The sequence below is a fragment of the Phyllobates terribilis genome, unplaced genomic scaffold (genome assembly GCF_046119375.1).
Source record: "Phyllobates terribilis strain yellow unplaced genomic scaffold, ASM4611937v1 Scaffold_11__3_contigs__length_659146591, whole genome shotgun sequence".
In the NCBI taxonomy this organism is placed as follows: domain Eukaryota; kingdom Metazoa; phylum Chordata; class Amphibia; order Anura; family Dendrobatidae; genus Phyllobates; species Phyllobates terribilis.
Window position 1 is genome coordinate 310,682,718 of NW_027362771.1, and position 22,129 is coordinate 310,704,846.

General features: G+C 43.3%; 1 protein-coding gene and 1 long non-coding RNA gene across 2 annotated transcripts in view; both read right to left on the reverse strand.

Moving 5' to 3' along the window:
- Positions 1–9,962: 9,962 nt before the first annotated feature.
- On the reverse strand, positions 9,963–12,832 carry LOC141165116 (uncharacterized). The gene is made up of 2 exons (XR_012251061.1): positions 10,703–12,832; positions 9,963–10,629 (listed from the first exon to the last, which is right to left on the reverse strand). It is a non-coding gene; the product is annotated as an uncharacterized lncRNA (long non-coding RNA).
- Positions 12,833–12,928: 96 nt separating this feature from the next.
- Positions 12,929–22,129, reverse strand: part of KCP (kielin cysteine rich BMP regulator) — a 154,918-nt gene continuing 145,717 nt past the window's right edge. The window contains exons 51-54 of the mRNA XM_073652551.1: positions 21,796–21,897; positions 20,659–20,823; positions 16,203–16,497; positions 12,929–15,525 (exon numbers count right to left, since the gene is read on the reverse strand). Of these exons, the coding sequence (XP_073508652.1) occupies positions 15,308–15,525; positions 16,203–16,497; positions 20,659–20,823; positions 21,796–21,897 (780 nt within the window). The 3' untranslated portion in view covers positions 12,929–15,307. The remainder of the gene's footprint in view (positions 15,526–16,202; positions 16,498–20,658; positions 20,824–21,795; positions 21,898–22,129) is intronic.

Sequence of the window (22,129 nt, forward strand, 5' to 3'; positions counted from 1 at the left end):
GGCAGTATTATGGTAGTTATATTCTTGTACATAGGGGCAGTATTATAGCAGTTATATTCTTGTACATAGGAGTAGTATTATAGTAGTTATAGTCTTGTACATAGAAGCAGTATTATAGTAGTTATATTGTACATAGGGTCAGTATTATAGTAGTTATATTCTTGTACATAGAAGCAGTATTATAGTAGTTATATACTTGTACATAGGGTCAGTATTATAGTAGTTATATTCTTGTACATAGAAGCAGTATTATAGTACTATTAAACCTACAAACAATCGGAAGATTTGCACCAGTTGAATAAAATAGATTATTTTATTAACATATAATTAAAAATCCAATAATATATATAAAACATAGGAGCAGTATTATAGTAGTTATTTTCTTGGTGTAAACATGTATCTCTACATGTGATAGGAACACAAGGGTGATTGGATAGTCAATATTGGGTTGTATATTTTTAGACTTTTGACATTTGATGAGTTGCCATTTCTTATCTTCTGCTTATCGTGAATCACATCTTGTTTTAGTCACACCCAGAGTTGCATTCAAAATACTTCCGGCTTCAGTGTTGGAGAGTGGATGATAACTGCAGTGTTTAAGGACATCCCAGTCTCTGTTTCCAGAGGAGTAGGATATAAGAAGTGTCAGATATTTATGATATCCTATAACCTTATGTATCTATTTGGACCTAATTATGACACTGTTCATAAATGGATTTTCTCTTTAAAGGGATTCTGTGAGCCCAAACTGATATTCTAAACTAAGCACTAAGCCTTGTAGGGAATTTTGGAGGACAGTTTGGATGGACAAACTACATTTGATATTGACTAGTTCTAACTAAAGACTTTTAACTTTTTCTACTACAAGGAGCAACCGCAATTGTCCCATCTGCTTCTTAGAGGTGTCAGGAGTGAATGACTCATGGGTGGTTTCAGATGCCCCCACAGAGGAGGACATTGCAAGTTACATAATAAATTTGCCTGTTGAGGCAGCCCAATGATACCGTCTTTTAATTACATGGACTAAACACTCATTAAGTGTTTAGCATTATTTTATGTGCTTAAAAGGTGTATGATTGCAAAGATAGAGTAAATGTATGTGTGGCGCCCCTGAGGGTTCGACCGCCACAGGGATGCTGCACTTCTCTAATGGAGTGTAGTGTTCCTCCTTTGAGGTAAGAACAGTGCGATGGTCAGGACCCCACCTCCACATCCAACACCACACTTCTCCCACCAGAGGGGGGCTAGAAGGCACCAGGTGCTGCCCCTACTGCAATCAGGAGACTGGGGAACCAAGAGATAGGGGAACCAATTAGTGGGTGACGGTGGAGGATTCACATTTTAGTGACACCTTAAATTTCATATTTAATACACAGCCATTTTGGTTCTTGGTCTTTGATCGTTATTTCATCGTGACCTCCCTCCCTGAGCGTGGATCCTGTGTGAACCTGCAGAGGATGGAGGCACGGCCCTCGGACCCTGGCCTTGGATCGAGAGGCAGGTTGCAGATAAGGAATGTCTCAACCCAGTCAAGGGCCATGACCAAGAAGGCCTGGAGCTCAGGAGTGTAGCTCCACCGCAAATGGATCCCGGGGAGGATGCAGACGGAGCGGTATACGCCACCTGTCCTCGCCTACCTGATCTATTCAAAGGGATTCCGGCTGCAAGAGGGGTACCGGCCCCCGACACCTGACCTTGCTACTCTATGTCCTGGTCAGGGAAGTCCGGTAGGCCCTGAGGATCCCACCGGGTAACGGAAGGAGCGGAGCTGCCACCCGTACCCTTTTTCTGAGAGAAGTTAAGAGGGAGACCCGGCCTATCTACACACACACAGACAGGAAAGGACTCGGTCTGAAGTCTAGGAACACTCTGGTGTGGGGTCCTGATTGAACGCTGGACTTGCTCGGAGGTTGTCGGACTCCCCTCGTCTCTGGTGACCGCAGAACTCCGCGAGGAGCAGGGAGACGCCTTCCTACTGCCATCTCCATCGTGAGTAAACATCCTGGAAGTTAACCCCTATGGCCTCCGGACTCTTTATTCTGCATTACACCGCACTACGCAGCACCAGACATCCTATACAACAACCCCCTCCAGCCTGTCCCTCTGCCCTGAGGCCCTTCTCCGCCTGTGGGGAGTAGTAACAACGACGGCTGCAATAACACCATTCCTCAGCGGACTGCAGCAGCGCTGGTGGCCTTCACCAGGTGCCACAGGTGGCGTAGTCGAGATCAGCCACTCAACCCGGATAAGCCCATACCATCCTTTTTTTAGTGCGACGGCCCTGGCACGGAGCGGGTCCGGGCCACGGCTGCACCCCATCTACAACATTAGGACCCGGCTCCGAGTCCCTATCTCCCAGGGTAGGGCCTTCGAGCGTCACACATATGACGAGGGTGACTCGCCCCCTGGGCCGTGGGGTACCCGGAACCGGGCCTTCTAGTGTACGGTGCTGATGAAGGTAGTAGTGGCAACCTGATCCCGTGGCTCAGGGTGGTCAGACCAAATTGTGGCAGTCTATCAATCAGTGCTTTAAATGTCCGACTACGCCACCCGTGGATTGCGGTCAGAGATAACCGCCGCTGCGAGGCAGACCACTGAGGCTGGTGTTGGAGTGCAGCACAGGGGTAGGATAACTCCCCACGGGAAGAGTGTAGCCTCAGGGCAGTGTAGGTGGATGCTGGGGGTGATGGTGCAGGCGCAGCAGAAATCACACAGAGTCCAATGATGCAGTCCAGGGTCTTTTACTCACAGTTGTTATCCAAGTCACTTCTGTCAGCAAGGACTACCCGAGCCGTGCTGCGTCCACCAGGTGAGGAGCTCGGTCAACCCCCAGGCAATTCAGGAGTATGGCACAGGACCCCCTTCTGTCCTTTCTCTGGCGTCTCGTGCCCCACCAGTGTCCTGACTTCTGTCCGGCTACCGCGGACCGTGTCGGGTAAGCGTTGGCCTTCACTTCCCGCTATCCTATATGGTGCCTTCCTAGCAGGTTTAGCGGGGGGTCGCACCAATAAATGGTCACAACCTCCGGTTCTTGGCTGAGGGTAGATTTGCCTCCACCAACTTAGGGATCCAGTACCTTTCCACAGCCTGACCCTTCCACCCGGTATAATGGGGTATGCAACGGTTGCTGACCGTTCTGCACTCTTAGGGTCCCTTCTGCCTTCTTGTTTCTGGAGCCTTTCCACTCCTCTGTCTCTTCTCCTTCCTTCCTTCTCCTTCTCCTCTTCTCCTCTCTGGCCCCGGCCTTCTCTCTAGGCCTGCCTCGTGGAGCTGAGCTCAGGCTGAGCCACGGCTCCCTGTCAGCTCTCTCTCCCTTCTGCTCTGACTGAACTTCTCCTACTACTCTACGACTTAAGATGGCTCCCACCTTTTATCTGCTTCTCTGTGTCTGAGCTCAGGTGACCTGCACCCAATGAGCTCCTTCCTGTGCTCCAGAAACCGCCCCCTTTCTGCTCCTACACCACTGGGTTCTCTTCCCCCTCCCCACTCCAACCAGGGACATGGTCAGTTGTGCCCGCAGCTGGGAGCACCGTCGAGCTGTCCCCCGGAAATGGGGTGTGTGTATGTGTGTGCATGCAGCTAACTGAGCCCTGGTCCACACTCCATCCTTACCTGGGAGTGGAATATCACACCTCTGGGTGAGGCGCAATACCCCTGTAGCAACCGAGCCCTCGGGGCGCTACAAGGGAACCACCATATTAAAGGGTATTAACCTATAGCATGCCAAGCAAATACAAATGAGAAAAAGAGGAAGGAGCATGCCAGAAAACGGATCTCAAAAATAATATAATAAGTTTAATGTATTAATGAAATATCAAACAAACAGACAGAATACACACAGTTTAAAAACTAATAAAAAACAGAAAATGGTTATATAACCAAATCACAACATTCTCATAATAGAGACTATGTCTAACCACCAAAGCCCTAAACCATGTAATATTGACCTCTAATTATCAACATGCACAGTATACACAAGTGCACACGTGTAGTACAATATCCCAAGACATGTGGTCATGTCTAATATATATGTATGACCGTAATATAGATAAATCAAAAATCAAATGCAAGACAATGTTTGTTAGTATATATGAATATAAATTTCCAGCACAATGCACCAAATCCTTCCTCTTTTTCTCTTTGTATTTGCTTGGCATTCCATAGGTTGATCCCCTTTATTATGCTGGTGTCCTCTTCATACATTTACTCTTGACTTGTTGCATTAGTAGTTTCCATATACTGCCCATTTTCTTTTTTGCTGGTACACAGTAGTTATTTAATATATACTTGGAGGCTAGAGAGCTGATGAAGTAGTACCTGACGATTCATTTCATAGTGTTGGAGATTACTAATTTACATAAAGCCATTATCAAGAAATGGTGGAACATCAAGTGTCTATAAGAGTATAATAAATTAGGTACTGAAGATTTTTCCAGCATGTGAAGTTGACCCTGAATTCAGGCAAGTTTGGAACTCTGGTCTTCTAAAATGTTTGTCTATAATTATTAACATGCTTATAGAACATAATCGCAATTTATTGGATAAACGTAAGGAGGACATCAAAAATAAGGAAGCAAGGCTGAATACATTTGATTCCCAAAAGCTTGTATTACCTCTTCAACAACAGCTTAAGGACCTTATTGATAGCTTTTAAAAAGATATTATTCAGGGTAAGAAACAAATTTATTTGTGACAAAGTAGAGGCTTGAAAACTGCCCCCTTGGCTGGAGACTCATCCACAAGTGATTAGTTATCCTGAGAAACTAGAGACCAAGAAGGTGCAACAGGAGGGGCTCAATGAAAATCTTCTAAATCAAAGAAGGAGGGTCAGGCGCTTCAAAGATTGGTCTCCAACGTACAAGAGGGAAATGAGACAGAACAGAAGGAGATGACAGCCAGAGTTATCACCGGTGACTGAGTCAGATAATTTTCAAATCATTAACCTGGTTAAATTGAGGGAGATTACCACTTTTGTCATCAAGAAGGCTGATAATGGCCGCAATATAGTGATCTGGCCTATTGAACTGTATACCAAAAGAGATATACCTGCTGTTATCAGGTTTTCGCTTCTGATCTGATGGCTATTTTCAAGAGGAAGTTGGATCAACTCCTTTCATCAGCCACCTACTTCAACATATTAACAAAGAAAGAGTTGTATTTTCTCACGACTCAATATCCAGTTGCTTCCACACAATACATGCTTCCAAAGGGCCATAAATCCCTACAGGAACCCGCAGGTAGGCCTATCATCACAGGCATTGTTAGCCTTTTTGAACACCCCTGTATTTACCTGGATCACTACCTACAGCCTCTTGTTTTTCCACTAGGATCATATATTCAGGATTCTTCACATCTGATCCGGCAACTGGATGAGCTGTCTTATCCGGCTAACACCATCATTGTAACCATGGACGTCGAATCGCTTTACACATGTATTGACCATGATCTTGGAATTGGAGCAGTTTCCTATTTTTTGGACCAATATCTTTAACGTTACAGAATGCACTATTCTTTTACATTGGATCTTCTTAGATTTGTTTTGGAGAATAGTTATTTTGTATTTGCTCGTGTCTTCTATAAACAGATCTCTAGCACCACAATGGGCGCATGCTGTGCCCTCTCATACAATAACCTCTTTCTGGGTTGGTGGAATGAGACACAGGTGCACCCTTGGGATTCTTTCTGCTTCAAGCTTTATCGGTGTACCGGTTTATTGACGACTTTCTGTTTTTCTGGACGAGCTCTGAGGCAGAATGTGAGCTCTTTGTTTCAGAGCTCAATAGCAATCCTGTTAACATCTCGCTAACTGCTAACTTTTCATGTTCTTTAGTTGATTTTCTGGATTTAAAGATCATTAAGGAAGACACCCACATCAGGAGCAACTTATATAGTAAAGCTACTGCAATAAATAGTCTTCTACATTACTCCAGTTTGCACCCGCCACATCTGCGATAAAGTATGTCCAAGGGTCAATTCCTACGAGTTAGCAGAAATTGCAGCTATTTAAATCATTTTAAGGCTATGTGCCCACGTTGCAGAAATGAAGCAGAAAATTTCTGCTTCATTTCTGCATGTCCTCTCCCGGAAAAACGCATGCGCAATTCCGCATGCGTTTATCGTGCATTTATCGCGCGTTTTCCACATGCGGAATTGCCTTGCATTTTTTACTGCATTGCAAAGGCAATTCCGCTTGCGGAAACGCAAAATTAATGGACATGCTGCGGATTTTTCCACGCATCAAAAACGCTGCTGAAAAATCCACAGCATGGGCATAGAACTTGCGTAATCACCTCGGGGACCATGGTTGCGGATTATCTAGCGTTTCACAAGGGTTTACGCTGCGGAAATTCCGCAGCATATACGCTTGAAAAACGCTACGTGGGCACACCCCCTAACAGTCAAGCCAGTGATCTTACATCAAGATTTATTGCCAGAGGTTATCCACGCAAGATTGTGTCCAGAGCATTTCAATATTCTCACAGGAGTGACAGAAAAACTGTCTTACAGCCCCAGCCCCGAACCATCAATTTAACAACTACCTACAACAATCAATGGCATGATATTCATCAAATTTTACAAAAAAATCTGGACATTCTGTTCAGTGAACCGAAACGTAGGCCTTTCATCTTTAATGTTCCTTAATTGGTGTCTAGAAGGGCCAGAAATTTGAAAGACTGTTTAAACTGTTTAACATCAAGCCATTTGAAATGGCTAATGCACAAAACAGGTAGAGGCCATTGTCTAATTGGTTCTTATCCATGTGGGGGGTGCACTCTCTGTACATATGTGATTGCAGGTGAAAGCATCGACCTACCTATTTTTCACGGACAGATTAAATCAAAGTCATATTTTAACTGTCGGTCTCGGAAGATTGAGTACCTCATCATCTGTGAATTGCCAAAGATCTACGTGGGCTAGACGAGTCAGGAGCTCCGATGAAGAATACAGCAACACCTTTCTAACATTGCTAAAGCCAGGGGAGATAGAGAAAAGGGTAAAGCCATTTCTTCGGTTGCTGCACACTTTCTGGACCATCATAATGAACGGCTCCAACATTGGGGGGGGGGAACGTGTCTAAGGAACTTCTGTGTCGGCAGTCAAAATGGATATACAATCTGCGTAGTATGCCTCCAATGGGGCTCAATAAGGAACTCCTCTCTACTGGTTTCAATAAATGATTACTATCTGGATTCAACATCAACACCTTCACCAACTTTGAATTTCTGTTTTTGCGCTTTCGTTTTTTTCTCCCCTTCTTCCCAGAGCCATAACTTTTTTATTTTTCTGTCAATAAGGCAGTGTGAGGGACGAGTTGTACTTTTGAATGACACCATTGATTTCACCATATATTGTACTGGAAAATGGGAAACAAATCCAAGTGCAGTGAAATTGCAAAAAAAGTGCAATTCCACAATTGTGTTTTTTTTTTCACCATGTTCACTAAATGCTAAAATTGATCTGCTATTATGATTCTCCAGGTCATTAAGAGTTCGCAGATACCAAACATATATAGGTTATTTTTTATTTAAGTGGTAAAAAAAAATCCAAAGATTGTAAAAAAAAAAAATGGCGCCATTTTCCGAGACCCGTAGCATCTCCATTTTTTGGGATCTGAGGCTGGGTGAGGGTTCATTTTTTGTACGCCAAGCTGACGTTTTTAGTGATACAATTTTGAGCCAAATACGATGTTTTGATCGCCTGTTATTGCAATGTTATAACTATTGCACAGACGCCGGGGAGTCAATGTCAGAGGTGACAGATGCTTTATGTCCATATTCACTTACTTTATTTTGCTTCGTGTGAATGCAATTTACATGTAATATCCGGCTGTGTCTGTGAATTACTGCTGCAGGAAAACTACAAAGTGTGGCTATGTGTGAACCCACCCTAACAGGACAAGACGCTGGTGACGAGCCGATCTAATTCTATGGTGTCACGTCTGAGGTGGTGGAGATACATTGTAATATAGTGTGACCGCGACTTTGCGCTTTATTGGTGTTTTTTGTTCCAGATATTTTTATATTTCAACTTAATAGATTTAGGAAACATTTCTTTGCACTTTGTGATATTGTATAGCTATACATCTCCACCTTCATCTAGTCCTTGGGGTTAATTGATGCAGAATGTGTATAAGGCTGTGCCCACGATGCGTTTTTTAAGCGTTTCTGCATCGGCAAAAACGCTGCAGAAACGCTTAAAAAATGCATGGTAGAAGGCCTGCCATGTCCCCCAATGATAATCCGCATGTGCTATGCACATGCTGCGGAAATTTCCGCTGCGGATTATCATTGCGGAAAAAAAAGCAGCACTACCAATTATTTTGCGGAAGTGCTGCGTTTTCGCCGCCACTGACTTGCATTAGGACGCGCCAATTCCGCAAGACTGCATCTGTACTTGCGTAATTGGCGCGTTCTAATGTGCGGATGGTACCCGGGTGTAGAGGAGAGGAGAGTCTCATCCACACCCAGGTACCATTAAAAAAGCTGTAAAAAAGAATAAAATAAAAAATAAATATATACTTACATTCTGGCGGCCCGCGCTGCGCTCCACCTTGCTTCCCGGCACTTTGCGATGGAATGAAGGACCTGCGCTGACATCAGAGTCATGTGACGGGTCGGCAGGTCCTTCAGTTACCGCTGCCAGCAAGGGAGAACTGAGTGAAGCAGGACACCGGGGGCCATCGGAAGTAAGTATACATTTATTTTTTTATTTTTTGACATTCTCTCGGGTCACACTATATAAATCCATGCTGTTTGCATGGATTTATATAGTGTGACCAAGTTGTCAAGCACTTTCCAAGTGATGCTAAAATCGCTTGGAAAGCGCTTTTCAACCCGCATGCAGAAATGCAAGTGAAGAACGCTTCACATCCGCATGTCCCTGGCAGGAAAAAACGCATGTACAATCCGCATGTACAATCCGCATACGTTTTTTTCTACCAGGGAGATGCAGAAACGCTCAGGAAAAAATCCTGAGCATTTCTGCATCGTGGGCACATGGCCTAAGTATTATTTGTTACCTCCTAAATGTCACAAATTTCAGCTAGATACATTTTAATTGGGTGAAGCCACATTAAAGGCCTGAAGATATTGATTCTGTGCTGGTATTAATGGGAACTCATGGGTCAGGCCGCCTGCAGCGTTGTAGACGCCGCGACTCCTTATATGTGAAGATTGGAGCCTACAGGACGTAACGTCCCAACAGCTGCACTCCAGAATTGGGCAGAGCCATAGAGCACTGTAGCCCCCACTTTAGTGATTGGTGATAGTATCAAAATGCCTGCAGTAAGTAAAGACTCCCTATTTTTTTAATATATATACATATTTTCCCATCATGGAAAGTTATGAAACTTTACAAATCACTTTATTGGGCATGTAAGTGTCTTCCATACCCTCGGCTTTTCCGCCAGTCTATTTCTCTGCCTTCAGCTGCATTGATATCAGAACGTACTCGTTAGAGGAGTACAGATGATGGTGATGACGGGTCGGCACCTGTCTCTTCCTCTGTGTGTTCTGCTTATTAGACAATCTTCTGCAGCGGCTTATCCCCAGAGTTGGTGCTGAGCTGACCCATCACTGCCATCATCTGTACTCCAAATGAGTACGTTCTGAACTTAACACAGCTATGAATAGTCAAATAGACTGGGGAAGAGCCGGAGTTTGGAGCCATTTACATGCATTTTTTTATTTTAAAGGAATTTAGACAAGTTCCCTAATAATGTGATTGTCAAGGTTTTATAACTTTCCATGCTGGATAAAATTATACATAAAAATACTATTTAAATCACTAAAAATAATAGCAAAATACCAGCGACTTCGCTTGCGGACAATTATATGTTAATGAAGATGAAATCTTCAGCGCTTATAATTAGTTTTTTTCAACTTTTCTTTTTTGTTAGTTTGACGTTAATAGTTGTTTATTTTTACAAATTTGTCGTAACACTGAGGCGAAAAACAACTACCTTTGGAACCAATTTTTATTAAATATTAAAATTTACTCTCCTTTCACAAATACATAAAAAAATTAAGAGGGGGACAACATAGTGCAACCCTTCAACCCCGTACCCCCAGCGTAACAGTGGTTAATGGACAAAGGAGTGACCTCTAGTCCTGAATTGGGTCATAGTGAAACGCTTCCAAGCTGAAGTCAGCCTGCCTACGTCTTTACAGAAGTTGCATATGTCGTATTCAGTCATTTTGACGACGTTCATCCTTTTGATCAGATGTCTCAGCTGCCTCTGATTCAGCCGGTCTCATCCGTTTCCTTTCAAGCCGGGACTCGTTTGAGACAGTTTTTCTTTCTTAGAGTTTGGATTAACTTGCCCAATAGATGGTCGTTTTTTTTGGTGTCATTTTAAAAACCAAACTTTGGTATTATGACCCTTAGTAATCACCTCACACTGATCAGAGATCTAATAGGTGAATCTATTTGTATATGTATGAAGCAAAAAATGTGTGACTGCCTCACAGTCAGACTATTCTAGTTGTCCATAGCAGCCAATCAGAGCTCAGCTTTCACTTTACCTCAGCAGCTTCAATGCTGGAAGCTGCACTCTGGTGGCTTTAGGCAACCAGAACGATCTTACTGTGAGGCAATTCTCATAAATGAGGCCTCAGTTACTTCTGCAGCCTGGTTATAGGAAACCAGAACGATCTTACTGTGAGGCAATTCTCATAAATCAGGCCTCAGTTACTTCTGCAACAGCCGTTGCTATAATTATAGACTTTAGAGTGACTTATAAGGTTGCCCCACCTTAGCGTCTATATGGTTGCTGCCCCTTTAAGAGCGACTCTGGCTCTGTTACTTCAATTCATTAAGACCCTTTGGGCAAAAACTGTGGTTTTGCATTCAACATCCATTTTATCCTTTAGCCTAAATTTGAGAAGCCAAATCTCGTGAAGGGGGAGGGAGATTTCGAGTTTTCATGTTCGCAGTATTTTTAGTCTGGTGTTAAAGATGTGCCGTGCAACATTTCACTCAAATAGGGTGAAAAATGTAGTTTTCTACTCAACGGGCAGCTACCACACACAGATTTTTTGCTTTATATATATATAGATTGCCACTGCGAACATTGGAGTATAAAGAAGTGATTAATAAGTAAACCAGCTCATAGCATTCAGTGCATGATGGCTAAATCAAATGTTGTGCTCTACCCCTTAAAACCACAGCCCCTTTGCTTTCAATGCAGGTTGTCTGCAGCTGAGAATAACTGCATCGCCATCTAGTGGCTCAAATATAAATAGCATTATAGTTCATTCCAGGAATTTCAATAAGTAGGGCTCTTAAAGGGTTATTCCCAAAAGAGCAAGTGATCCCTTATCCATAGACTAGGGGATAATTTGCTGATATCTGGGTGTCCGACTGCTAGCACCCCCTCCAGAGATCCGGACAATGGGACTCTGAAACCTAGGAGTGTGGATCTGCAAAGCCCTGTTTTAAATTGAGCGGAGGAGTGCATGCTTTAGGTCACGGCCCCACTATCCGTATTAGGTCAGTATTTTTTCTCAGGAGTGGGAACCAAAACCAGGTGAGGAACATTCAGAGAAAAGGTATAAAAGAAACAAGTCACCAATTCTACATTTATCACCCACTCCTGATTTTGGCTCCCACTCCTGAGAAAAAATACTGACCGAATACTGATAGTGGGGCTGTGAACTAACTTTTGCTCTATTCATTGTCTATGGGATTGGTGCAAATAGGAGAGCACGGCGCTCGGTTTTCTTATGTCCTATAGACAGTGAATGGAGTGGAGGTCGAGCAGGTGCACCCATGCTCCCTTCAACACAAATGTGATTCTCAGGATCGGACCCTTTGCATCCTGTACAGAGGAGATCACTGGACAACTTGGAGATCTTTGGCTTATACTACGAGGCCATGTGCAGACAGAGGTTTTTTTTTAGTTTTCTAGTGAAAGAAGCTTTGTTTCCTGAAGCAGTTTTGGAAGAGTTTTTTTCCCCTGAAGTTTTCTCCTGATTGGACAGCGCCTAGCTTGGAGCAGATTCCATCAGGAGCCGCTTCAAAGAAGTGACGTACACTTTCTTTTCTCCTACCAGGTGTTTTTTCAGTAGCAAAAGTGGGGAAAAAAACACTCAAATAAATGTATAAACAGGAAGAGTCTTGTAAGTGTTTTTATAGGTGATTTTTGGTGGGTTTTTTAAAAGTGGAAAAAAAACAACTAAACTCTGTCTGCAAATAGCATAAAAGTAATCAGCAATAAATGTATATATCTTTATTTATTTAGTGGAATTTATTGCAATATTACTTGTTACACCGTATATGCAGCATATAATTCTGTGATTACAGACTACTCTTCCCAGTTGCCTTCGTTAATGAGGGGACTGCAGCCCTTTCCCTTTAAGACTTGCCTGAGACTACACTAAATAATCATATTAACTTGCAGGATGTCTGCTAGTGGTCTCCCATATACACTACCGAGAGGTAATACATTTGCTACATATTTCCTTCACAATTGCTTGCTTGGCTTATTGGAGGCTCAGGCTGCTGTTGTTTGTTTTCCATGCTCTACACTACAGCTCTGCTCATTTATATCGTTCACTTTTTACACTTTATTAGAAGCAGTAATATACTACACTATATAGGTACAGAGGAGGCTGCCATTGCGGAACGCAATCCACTTGGTCACTTTGACCACACACCATCCTCATCACTTCCCTGTCATTTGAATGTTGGCCGCCTCTTATATTTTGGATTTACTTATTATTTTGACCAGACGCCTCACGCTGCTTATAGTGATAATTAGGGTTGAGCGAGTATGTTCTGTCCGAGTATGCTCGGGCCGAGCTTCGAGTATTTCTAGCTGCTCGGTGATAAGGTTAAATCGCTCCCGTGTGCATGATCTGCAACTGTTTGACAGATTTATTACATGTGAGGAATGTGTAAGAAATAGACATTCCTCCCATGTAATAAAACTGTCAAACAGTTGCAAATCATGCACACGGGAGCGATTCAACCATATCACCGAGCAGCTGTAAATACGCGGAGCTCGGCCCGAGCATACGCACCGAAAGGGTGTAGAACATACTCGCTCAACACTAGTGATAATTCATTGGTGTGACTTTTTTGGAGAGGAAAAGGACATGGTATAGGAAGGGTTTGTGTTTTTTGGGAGGGCAAAAGGAGGTGGGATAGGGAGGGTTTGTGTTTTTCTGGGAGGGGAACAGGTGGTGGGATAGGGAGGGTTTGTGTTTTTTGGGAGGGGAACAGGTGGTGGGATAGGGAGGGTTTGTATTTTTTGGGAGGAGAAAAGGAGGTGGGATGGTGAGGAGAAAAGGAGGTGGGATAGGGAGGGATTGTGGTTTGTTTGGTTTTTGGTTATGTCTTTTATGCTTATGTAAAACTCTTTGAGGTGGAAACGTTTTCATGTAAAGGGGGAAATTGCGGCACTTCACCAAGCTTACAACGATGTTATAGGACCAACGGCAGTTAGGAGAGCCGGCTTATGTATCAAATAATGAATCCCGGCACTCATTCATGTGTTTCTTAAACATTCTTTTAACGAAAGTCCACATACAAAATGTTTGAATTGACAAAAGCCTGGGATAGGTTGAAATGTTTTGTATGTGGACTTCCATTAAAAGAACGGCCCATTTTCACTTTAGATTTTTCCTCTTCCAAAACCTGTAACTATTATTTTCATTTTTCAGCGGGTAGAGTTATATCAGGGCTTGTTTATTTTGGGGTGTGTGGGGGGGTACAAGCTCTATTTTCTATCATTACCATTCTGGGGTCCGTATGGATTTTAGATCTTTTTATTCTATTTTTTTTAAACAATTAGCAAACAGATATTTAGATTTTTTTTTTTTTTTTTGTATTATAGGATAACGGGAGGTGACATGAACTTTTTTAGCTTTTCTTTTTTTTTATTAGTCATCATAGGTGTCTTATACCTGCGATTTTTGGCATTTTGCTGTACATTGTATAATTACCAATCTCCAGCCACAGGCTCCGCATCATCGGTGCGCCAACATGGCAGACACGAGGCCTTAGTGAGACCCTCGGCTACCATAACATTATCATCACTATTGGGTTGTTGTGGGGACATATTAGTATAAGAAGAGACACCTCCTCCCTTTTCCAACTTCTCAGTTGCTGCAATCACAATGGACAGCGGCATCTAAGGGATTACCCTGCTAGATTGCAGCAGACGGACCCCAGTGCTTGCTGTGTAAATATTGGGGGAGGGATGAGAATAGGAGAGTCACCCCTTAATACCCTCAGAACTTTACTGGGCACTGATGGAGTCCAGTGCTGAACTCTGTACCAATCACATCAAGAGGAGAGATGAGCGATGCCAACATGACGACGCTTATATCCGTGTAATCGTGTCATCTTACAATAATTCCATTGATTTGTATTTATATGAATGTGAAACCTGAATTTTTATCTAATAATATGTTTGCTGAGCTCGAAAAGGGGCTGTCCACCAATAAGTAACACCCCACAGTGCTCCACAGGGTGAGGCTCACAGGGCACGGAGCTGTATAGTGCAAGCTGCCCTCATGGCACATGACTGATAGTTGATTAGCCCGTCTGCATGGAGACAAGAATCACAGAGTCCATGGATGTCAAGTGAATGGAATGACTTTCCCAAATGAAAGATGGCCTGCACATTTCGGAGGATGTAGTGTGATGACATCGGAGAGACTCTGAAGTGGAAGCAGCGCATGTGTCAGCTGTGTAAGGAGCATCGGATGGGTGAATTCAGTGCATGGACCGGATAGTGTGTGGGCTGCTCCATGTATTCGCCATCCCCGGGCGCCTCTGTCCACACATGGCCCCAGCTCCATCTACACACACAGTTATGTGCCCACATAAATACACACAAATTAATCCAATGGAAAGCATCATACACTTGTTTGTTCCTTTTAATACTGTATATATTTGTGTCTTTTGATAAATGATAGAATTGTCCTTCCAATATGTCTTCTAGTAGAAATAACTCCACAAAATGATGGATTCTCTAGATTCTTTGACAAATCTGTCACACTGCTATGGCAATAGTCCTCAGAGCATTTATATAACTGTCCCATTGTGGGGTTTTCATCCATTTTTCTAAAACTGGTATTTCTCTGGTCTTTGTAAGAAGTAATTTTTCAGAAGTCTGATGAACAGGAAAAATCACAATATAGGAGGTATACGAGGGGACCATTACATGATAGAGAATCTTTAACCTAAACCCATCAACTCAGTGTCACATATGCATGGTGAAAATTCTTAAAGAGATTGTATTCCACAGAGATATAAAGGAATATTGGTTTATAGTGACTTCTGTAATGTGTTCTTGATTTCACAGGTTGCCATGAATGATCTTCGGGCATGATTCTGGAGGGATGCAGTGAGACTCATGTTCTACGAGCCCTGCGGGGCATTGACAGCCAGGAACGCATGGTTTGAAGCAGTGAGACTCCAAGACACCAAGTGGAACATCTTTATTAAAGCAAGTCTTGGGGCAAGGAGGGCCGCATTCATCAAACACATAACCTCTATCGTAGGGACAGCCAACAGCTTTAAGAGAAAACAAATGATTACACATGATATGGTTAATATAATATACAATTATTTTAAATTATCTTTAGAGGTACACTTTATATGTAGCCTTGTTCTCAAGTGGAAGCTAAAGTGAGCGGTTAACTTGGTGGAAAAGCCATGCTTGATAAAAATAATTCATGGTTTTGGTGGTAAAAATTTGCACGGCAATCTAGTTGTCTTTGTCCTAGAGGTGCACAATATGTCATTGCCATAAAGGGGTTGTTCAGTATTAAGATTTTGCATGCAGTGCAAACTTCATCAGATCTAATATTGATAAGATATCAATGAACTATCCTTGGGATAGACTATTTCTGGACAACCCTTTAAAGAATCACTACCATTAGCTGTTTAGCTGGATCTTTACCAAAATCATTACATGTCATGGGATATTAACCTAATTATACACTCATCTGTTCATTCCTTTCCAAGTAAAATTTTAAGAAAAAGGCAAGTCAAATTCAAAGCAGTGTTACCATCAGGACTACCTCATTCAAATCATTGGTCAGGCTGACAGCACCCTCACGAAATATAGGGACATATCAGTACCGAGTGTATGAAGAAAGATGGCTAAACTAAAGCAGATCTTATACTTTACTGCTTCATATTCAGTTCAATTATTTGTACGGATAATATGAATGTAAAAACATAATTACCACATAATGCTGGAGATCTCCATTGTAGGATAACGCCAGCTTCTCTACACTCTGATGCGTAGGCTTCCAAAGCATCACAGAGGCACTCATCTCCAGCCCCACAAGCACACAAGTCATAAACACATGAGGCGAAGAACATCTCAGGAGGTACAACTTTGTGACATGGCTCAAACACAGTGGACTTCAGCAATTTACAGCGGCTATTGGCTTCTTTCCTGGCACGATATCCAGCTTGCTTACAAGGATCCACATCTTGTCCATCCCAGCAATCACTAGCAGAGTCATTACTTTGTACCTGGGCACAACATAAATAATTGTTGGCAAGGGCTTGCTTGGAAATTTTAACCTGGGGGCAATCTCTAAGCACTGGCCTACCAGTTGCAGTGGCCCATCTTTAGGATTTGTATTGGTATTGTTTTACATTACTAGTAGGTGATGCAGCATAGTTTACTGATATAAGATTATGATAACCTTACAACTAATTGTCTGTCTTAGATGTTGAACTTCAGAAACCAAAATACAAAAACTAATAGCCCACTATACTTGTAAAAAGCAAGACGTAAGGTCTAGTGTTGAGCGAGTATGTTCTGTTTCGAGTATGCTCGGGCCGAGCACCGAGTATTTACAGCTGCTCGGTGATATGGTTGAATCGCTCCCGTGTGCATGATTTGCAACTGTTTGACAGCTGTATTACATGTGAGGAAGAACGTGTAAGAAATAGACATTCCTCACATGTAATAAAGCTGTCAAACAGTCGCAAATCATGCACACGGGAGCGATTCAACTATATCACCGAGCAGCTGTAAATACTCGGAGCTCGGCCCGAGCATACTCGGCGAAAGGGTTAATAGAACATACTCGCTCAACACTAGTAAGGTCCTATGGCAGGTATGTGTTACTGAGATGTTTTTTATTTTTACTATATTTTCTGTCTGGGATTTAGAACATAACAGAAGAGCTTGGGTGGGGAAGGTCTCTCCCATACTCCAGTCTGGGTCTTACAGGCCTGATAACAAGCAATTGGGAATAGCTCAGCAGTGTGTGTGTTGTGTTGAAGCTGGAGAAAGACCGTTCATGGTGGATAGTCATTTCTAGAAACTGAGAAGTGCCTGTAATACCAAGTAGGTGAGACCGTTTGATTTACTTTGCCTTTCCCAGAGAATGGACTGTATGTTTATTAATTTGTGCTGAAGAAAGGCTGTTTTCATTTTTGGATCTTTAAAGTTTATGAAGGACAATACACTTTATTCAGTTTTGATATAAAACCTTGTATGTATCTAAGCGTCTACCAGAGAGCTGAAACCCCCACAGACTCTACATAGAATCATCTTCACCAAGGAACTGACACCTACTACATAGATACTGTACCAGAACCAAGCTTACTCCATAGATACGGGAACACAACCAAGCTTTCTACATACATAAGAATATAGAAACAAACTAAGTTTACTACATACATACTGTACCAGAACTCAGCTTAATATGTAAATAGGGGAACAGAGGCAAGCATATTACATAGCTAGGGGAACAAAACCAAGCTTACTACATAGATATGGGAACAGAACCAAGCTTACTACATAGATACAGAAACAGAACCAGGCTTATTACATAGATAGAGATATAGAACAGAGTGTACTACATAGATATGGGAATAGCATCAAGCTTACTACATAGATAGAGAGAAGAACGAAGCTGACTACATAGAGACTGTACCAAACCTAAGCTTCATACATAGATACTGTGCCAGAACTAAGCTTAGTACATAGATAGGAGAAAAGAGCCAACTTAACTACATAGTTATGCGAACAGAACCAAGTTTACTAGACAGATATGGGAACAGAACTGAGCTTACTACATAAATATGGGAACATAATGTGGCGCCCCTGCGGGTTCAGTCGCCACAGAGGTACTGAATCTCACCCAGAGGTGTGGTATCCCACTCTCAGGTAAGGATGGGGTACTACTCGGGACCCACCCACATGCATCGAACACTACACCATTCCAGACCAGCAGGAGGGGCAAGATGTATGTGCACAGTGCTGAGCCCTGTCCCTGGTTGGAAGGGGGGGGACCAAGAGAGGGGGAACCATGTAGTGGGTGTGGGTGGAGGAAGTAGTTCAGGAGAGCACCTTCAGTAGGAGTATAGGAAAAGAGGGAACCATCTAGAAGGAGTTCAGTCTGTAGAGACAGTTGAGAGTGGGAGCTCAGGAGGAGCTCCGCTGGGGAGAGCAGAGGCGAGGGGCCTAGTCTGAGAGGCCCAGGAGGAAAGACTGAGTGAAGAGGACGGGAGCAGAGGGAAGGCTCCAGAGAAAGAGGGGATCCCAGGGGCACGGTGAGTGCAGAAGCCACCCATGCGCCCGAATCTACAGGGACGTGGAGGGATCAGGCCGCAGAGGGGACTGGCCCCTAAACTAGTGGAGAAGAATCAGGCTCAACTAGATAACCGGAGGCTACTGTACTTTCAAGGTGCAGCTGCCCACTACCACAATTACATCGCCGAAAAGGTGGCTGAATAGGGTTCAGGGGACTGCATGTCGCTCGACAAGACCCGAGGCTTGGGACACTGATTGTGAGGCACAGGGCAGGAGGGAGAGAGCCTGCGTAGGAAGACGACCGAGAAAGGAACATAGAACGGGGTCCCGTTTAAGGACTCCTGAAATACTTGAGAGCTGCTGAACGCAGGACGACGTGGGAGGTTATAATCTGGCAGTTGTAACCAGGAGCAGCGTGATAACTGTGAGTAAAACCCTGAAGACTGCACCCCACTGTGTCCTAGAATTATTGCTGCGCCATCACCAGCCCTGCACTACACAGCACCAGCAACATCTACCTCATAACATCACTATTTCCTGTCCTGGAGCTTAGCTCTACCTGTGGAGAGCTGAACCAACTCTGCTGCGTCACCATCAGCTCCAGAGGACCTGCTCCACAGCGGCAGCTCCATATAGCTGCATACCACAGGTGGTGTCACGAACATTAATCTCTAAAAACTTCATTCCCCTTTTACTACTTTCCCCTTTGTTTGACCGCCGTGGGTCACGGACCAGACAGCCACATTCTAACAGTACGTTACATAATGTTAGGATTTTACACATTAGAGTTAGTCTGAAATCCTATAAATGTCCAGGACAACCCATTAAGGCAGTCAGAAGAAAAATATAGCCACCACTAACCTAAAACAAAACACATCAAATCCATGTAAACCAGCATATCATTTACATATTTACATACAGTGCATAGTCTTGTCCATGTACAAATCTAGAGTAAGGGGTTCTCAACAGTTCAATCTCTGCATCAGCCAAGTGAATACAATGGAAAATAAACACAAAAAAGGGATTTGAAGGTAGCGCTATGCAAAGCCATGGATTGTAATAATTAAATAATTCTTATTTTATTCCCAATGCTCCCCTGAGTATTCTGTTCTCTTTTCTATCATTTGTCATACAAAATTCATTATACATGCCCGTAATGTCTGTAAAGCACTGTGGAATTAATGGAACTATATAAGTGAGTAAAATAAATAAATACAGTTCCAGAGATTGGGGCCTTTTTATTATCCCTACCAAGGGGGTGATGCGCACAGGATAATTATGCAGAGCAGCCTAAAGACTCCTGGGGGCTGCTCTGTATAATTACCCTGAAAGCAATGCCATTTGGTAGATCAGAAAAATGAGCTCTAGATGAAAAGGCCCATATCTCTGGAACCGTAAGGCGGATATTAGAGCAACAAAAACTGTATTTTAGCGGGAATAAAAAAAAGAGCAAAAACTGGCCACTTTCAACACTTTTTTTTTCAGAACTTAATAGCACTTGTAAAAATAATTAATTTTGTTTTATGTCTTATTACAGGAATCCACTTCATTCTACTCCAGGACTGATAATTTCTTAAAATTCTCTATTAACCGGTACAATCCGTATTCACTGAATACAGACTTTCCCTTTACTGAAATAAGAGATGATAGTTGGTACTTATAAAGCTCTATGGGAAACCTGTAATTGTTGTTTCATGAAAACTTGCAGCACAAGGTCTTTGCCTCTAGCTGCTCCCTCCTTATCTCTCCATTGAACTTTAAAAGCACCAACTGTCCTCTTCTATCTCAGTAATGGGAAAATCTGTCTTCACTGAATACAGATTTTACCAATGAATTGAGAGGAAAGATCAGTTCAGGAGGAGAAAGAAAAACATTTATCTGGTAAAATATATATTATAATGTTGGTTATTTTCATGTGTACTCTTGAGTTTTAAAACAATGATTATTCTTTTAGTAATAGGCTGTCAGCAGACCCTAAATAGCTGCTGTGGGACCAGACCCGAGGGCATATGCCCCTTTGCCCCATGGCCCAAGCTGCACCTGATTGTTGGTTATATTATCTGTGATACTTTCCTTATTGTGCTTTCCTTTCAGAAAATCTAAGTATGAAGGCCCTTTTTTGTATCCAGTTTTAATGGACTTACCCTCCAGCTGTTCCCAAAGGCAGCCTCGGATAGAAGGATCTGTCCCCTGCGATCACGCATATCATCTTGAGGATAGTTGTTGAAATTTCCACATAACCCACATAGATGATCTCGATAAGTTCCTGGAACGCTAACCTCTAGGTGAGATCGTCCGTTCCACTGTACCTGGTGGATGTGAATCCAAGGAATAATATTAGTCAGCTAGATGGTGGCCCGATTCTAACGCATCGGGTATTCCAGAATACGTATGCGGCCGACCGGGCGCGACTAATCAGCGAAGCAGTGTTTAAATGGGTTGTGCACTACTTTAAATTAACGAGCCAATATATCCCCCCGGGGCCCCTAATGAATTTTGTAATTACGTCATGTTGTCAATACTACTTGTGATAACATTGCTGACCACGCACAGCCAGCACGCTGATTGGTCGCGGCCGGCGGCTAGCACCGGTCATCTCCCGGCTGCGTCGCCGCTGATCTCCCAAAGGTGGCCTGCGTGTTTCAAATACGGCGCCAATTCGCGGCCGCGCTGCGCCGGTCGCTGAAGTGGTGTTTTAAATTTCGCGCCAATATCACTGATTGGTCGCACCCGCCCAGCCGCGACCAATCAGCGAAGCGTGTTTCAAATCCGGTGCCAATTCGCGGCCAGACTGCGCTTGTCGCTGATTGGTGGCGGCCGCCGGCCGCCACCAATCAGGACAGCGGTGTTTTAAATTTCGTGCCAATATCGCGAACCATGTTAGTGAGGACCAGGGAGCGGCGCTGCCTGTGCGGGTACTTCCGCTGCGAGTAGCCGGGAGATGACCGGCTAGCGACGGTACTTCTGCTGCGAGCTGCCGGGAGATGACAGCTAGCGCCGGTCATCTCCCGGCTGCATCGCCGCTGACCTCCGTGCAGCAGATGAGCCGCTAACGGCCGCCATCTTGTTCTGAAATCCCACGTCACTGATTGGCCGCGGCGGGACCAATCAGCGACGCGGGATTTCCTGGACAGACAGACGGGATAAGCCGATTATATAGTAGATTACACCACAATGCAGCCTTTACAGACCAACTTCTGGTGTAATTAAGAGCCTAGTAACACATGTACAGTTTGTGCACTGGAATTACATCTTTATTGTTGGTTTGCATGTTTCACTACCTTCACTCCAATGTTACTGTTCAGAAGAATGGTATTTGTTTTCCTCTCAATGTAAATGTATGGCTCTTTTAGGAATGGTAGCTCTACGGTCTGGTAATCAACCTGTGGGCACAAACAGTAAATAAAAAAATCTCACAAAAATAGTCATGGAGAATTATGGCACACGGGCAATGAAAGTATCGGACACACTGCTCTTCAACTGATCTATTTAAAGAGGACCTGTCACTTTCCATAAATATAATTTTTTACTTGATGTAAATGCCACTGTATCCAGCATTTACACCATTCCTGTGATAGGGTCTTCTCTTTCTTGTATATAAATCTAGTCTTATTA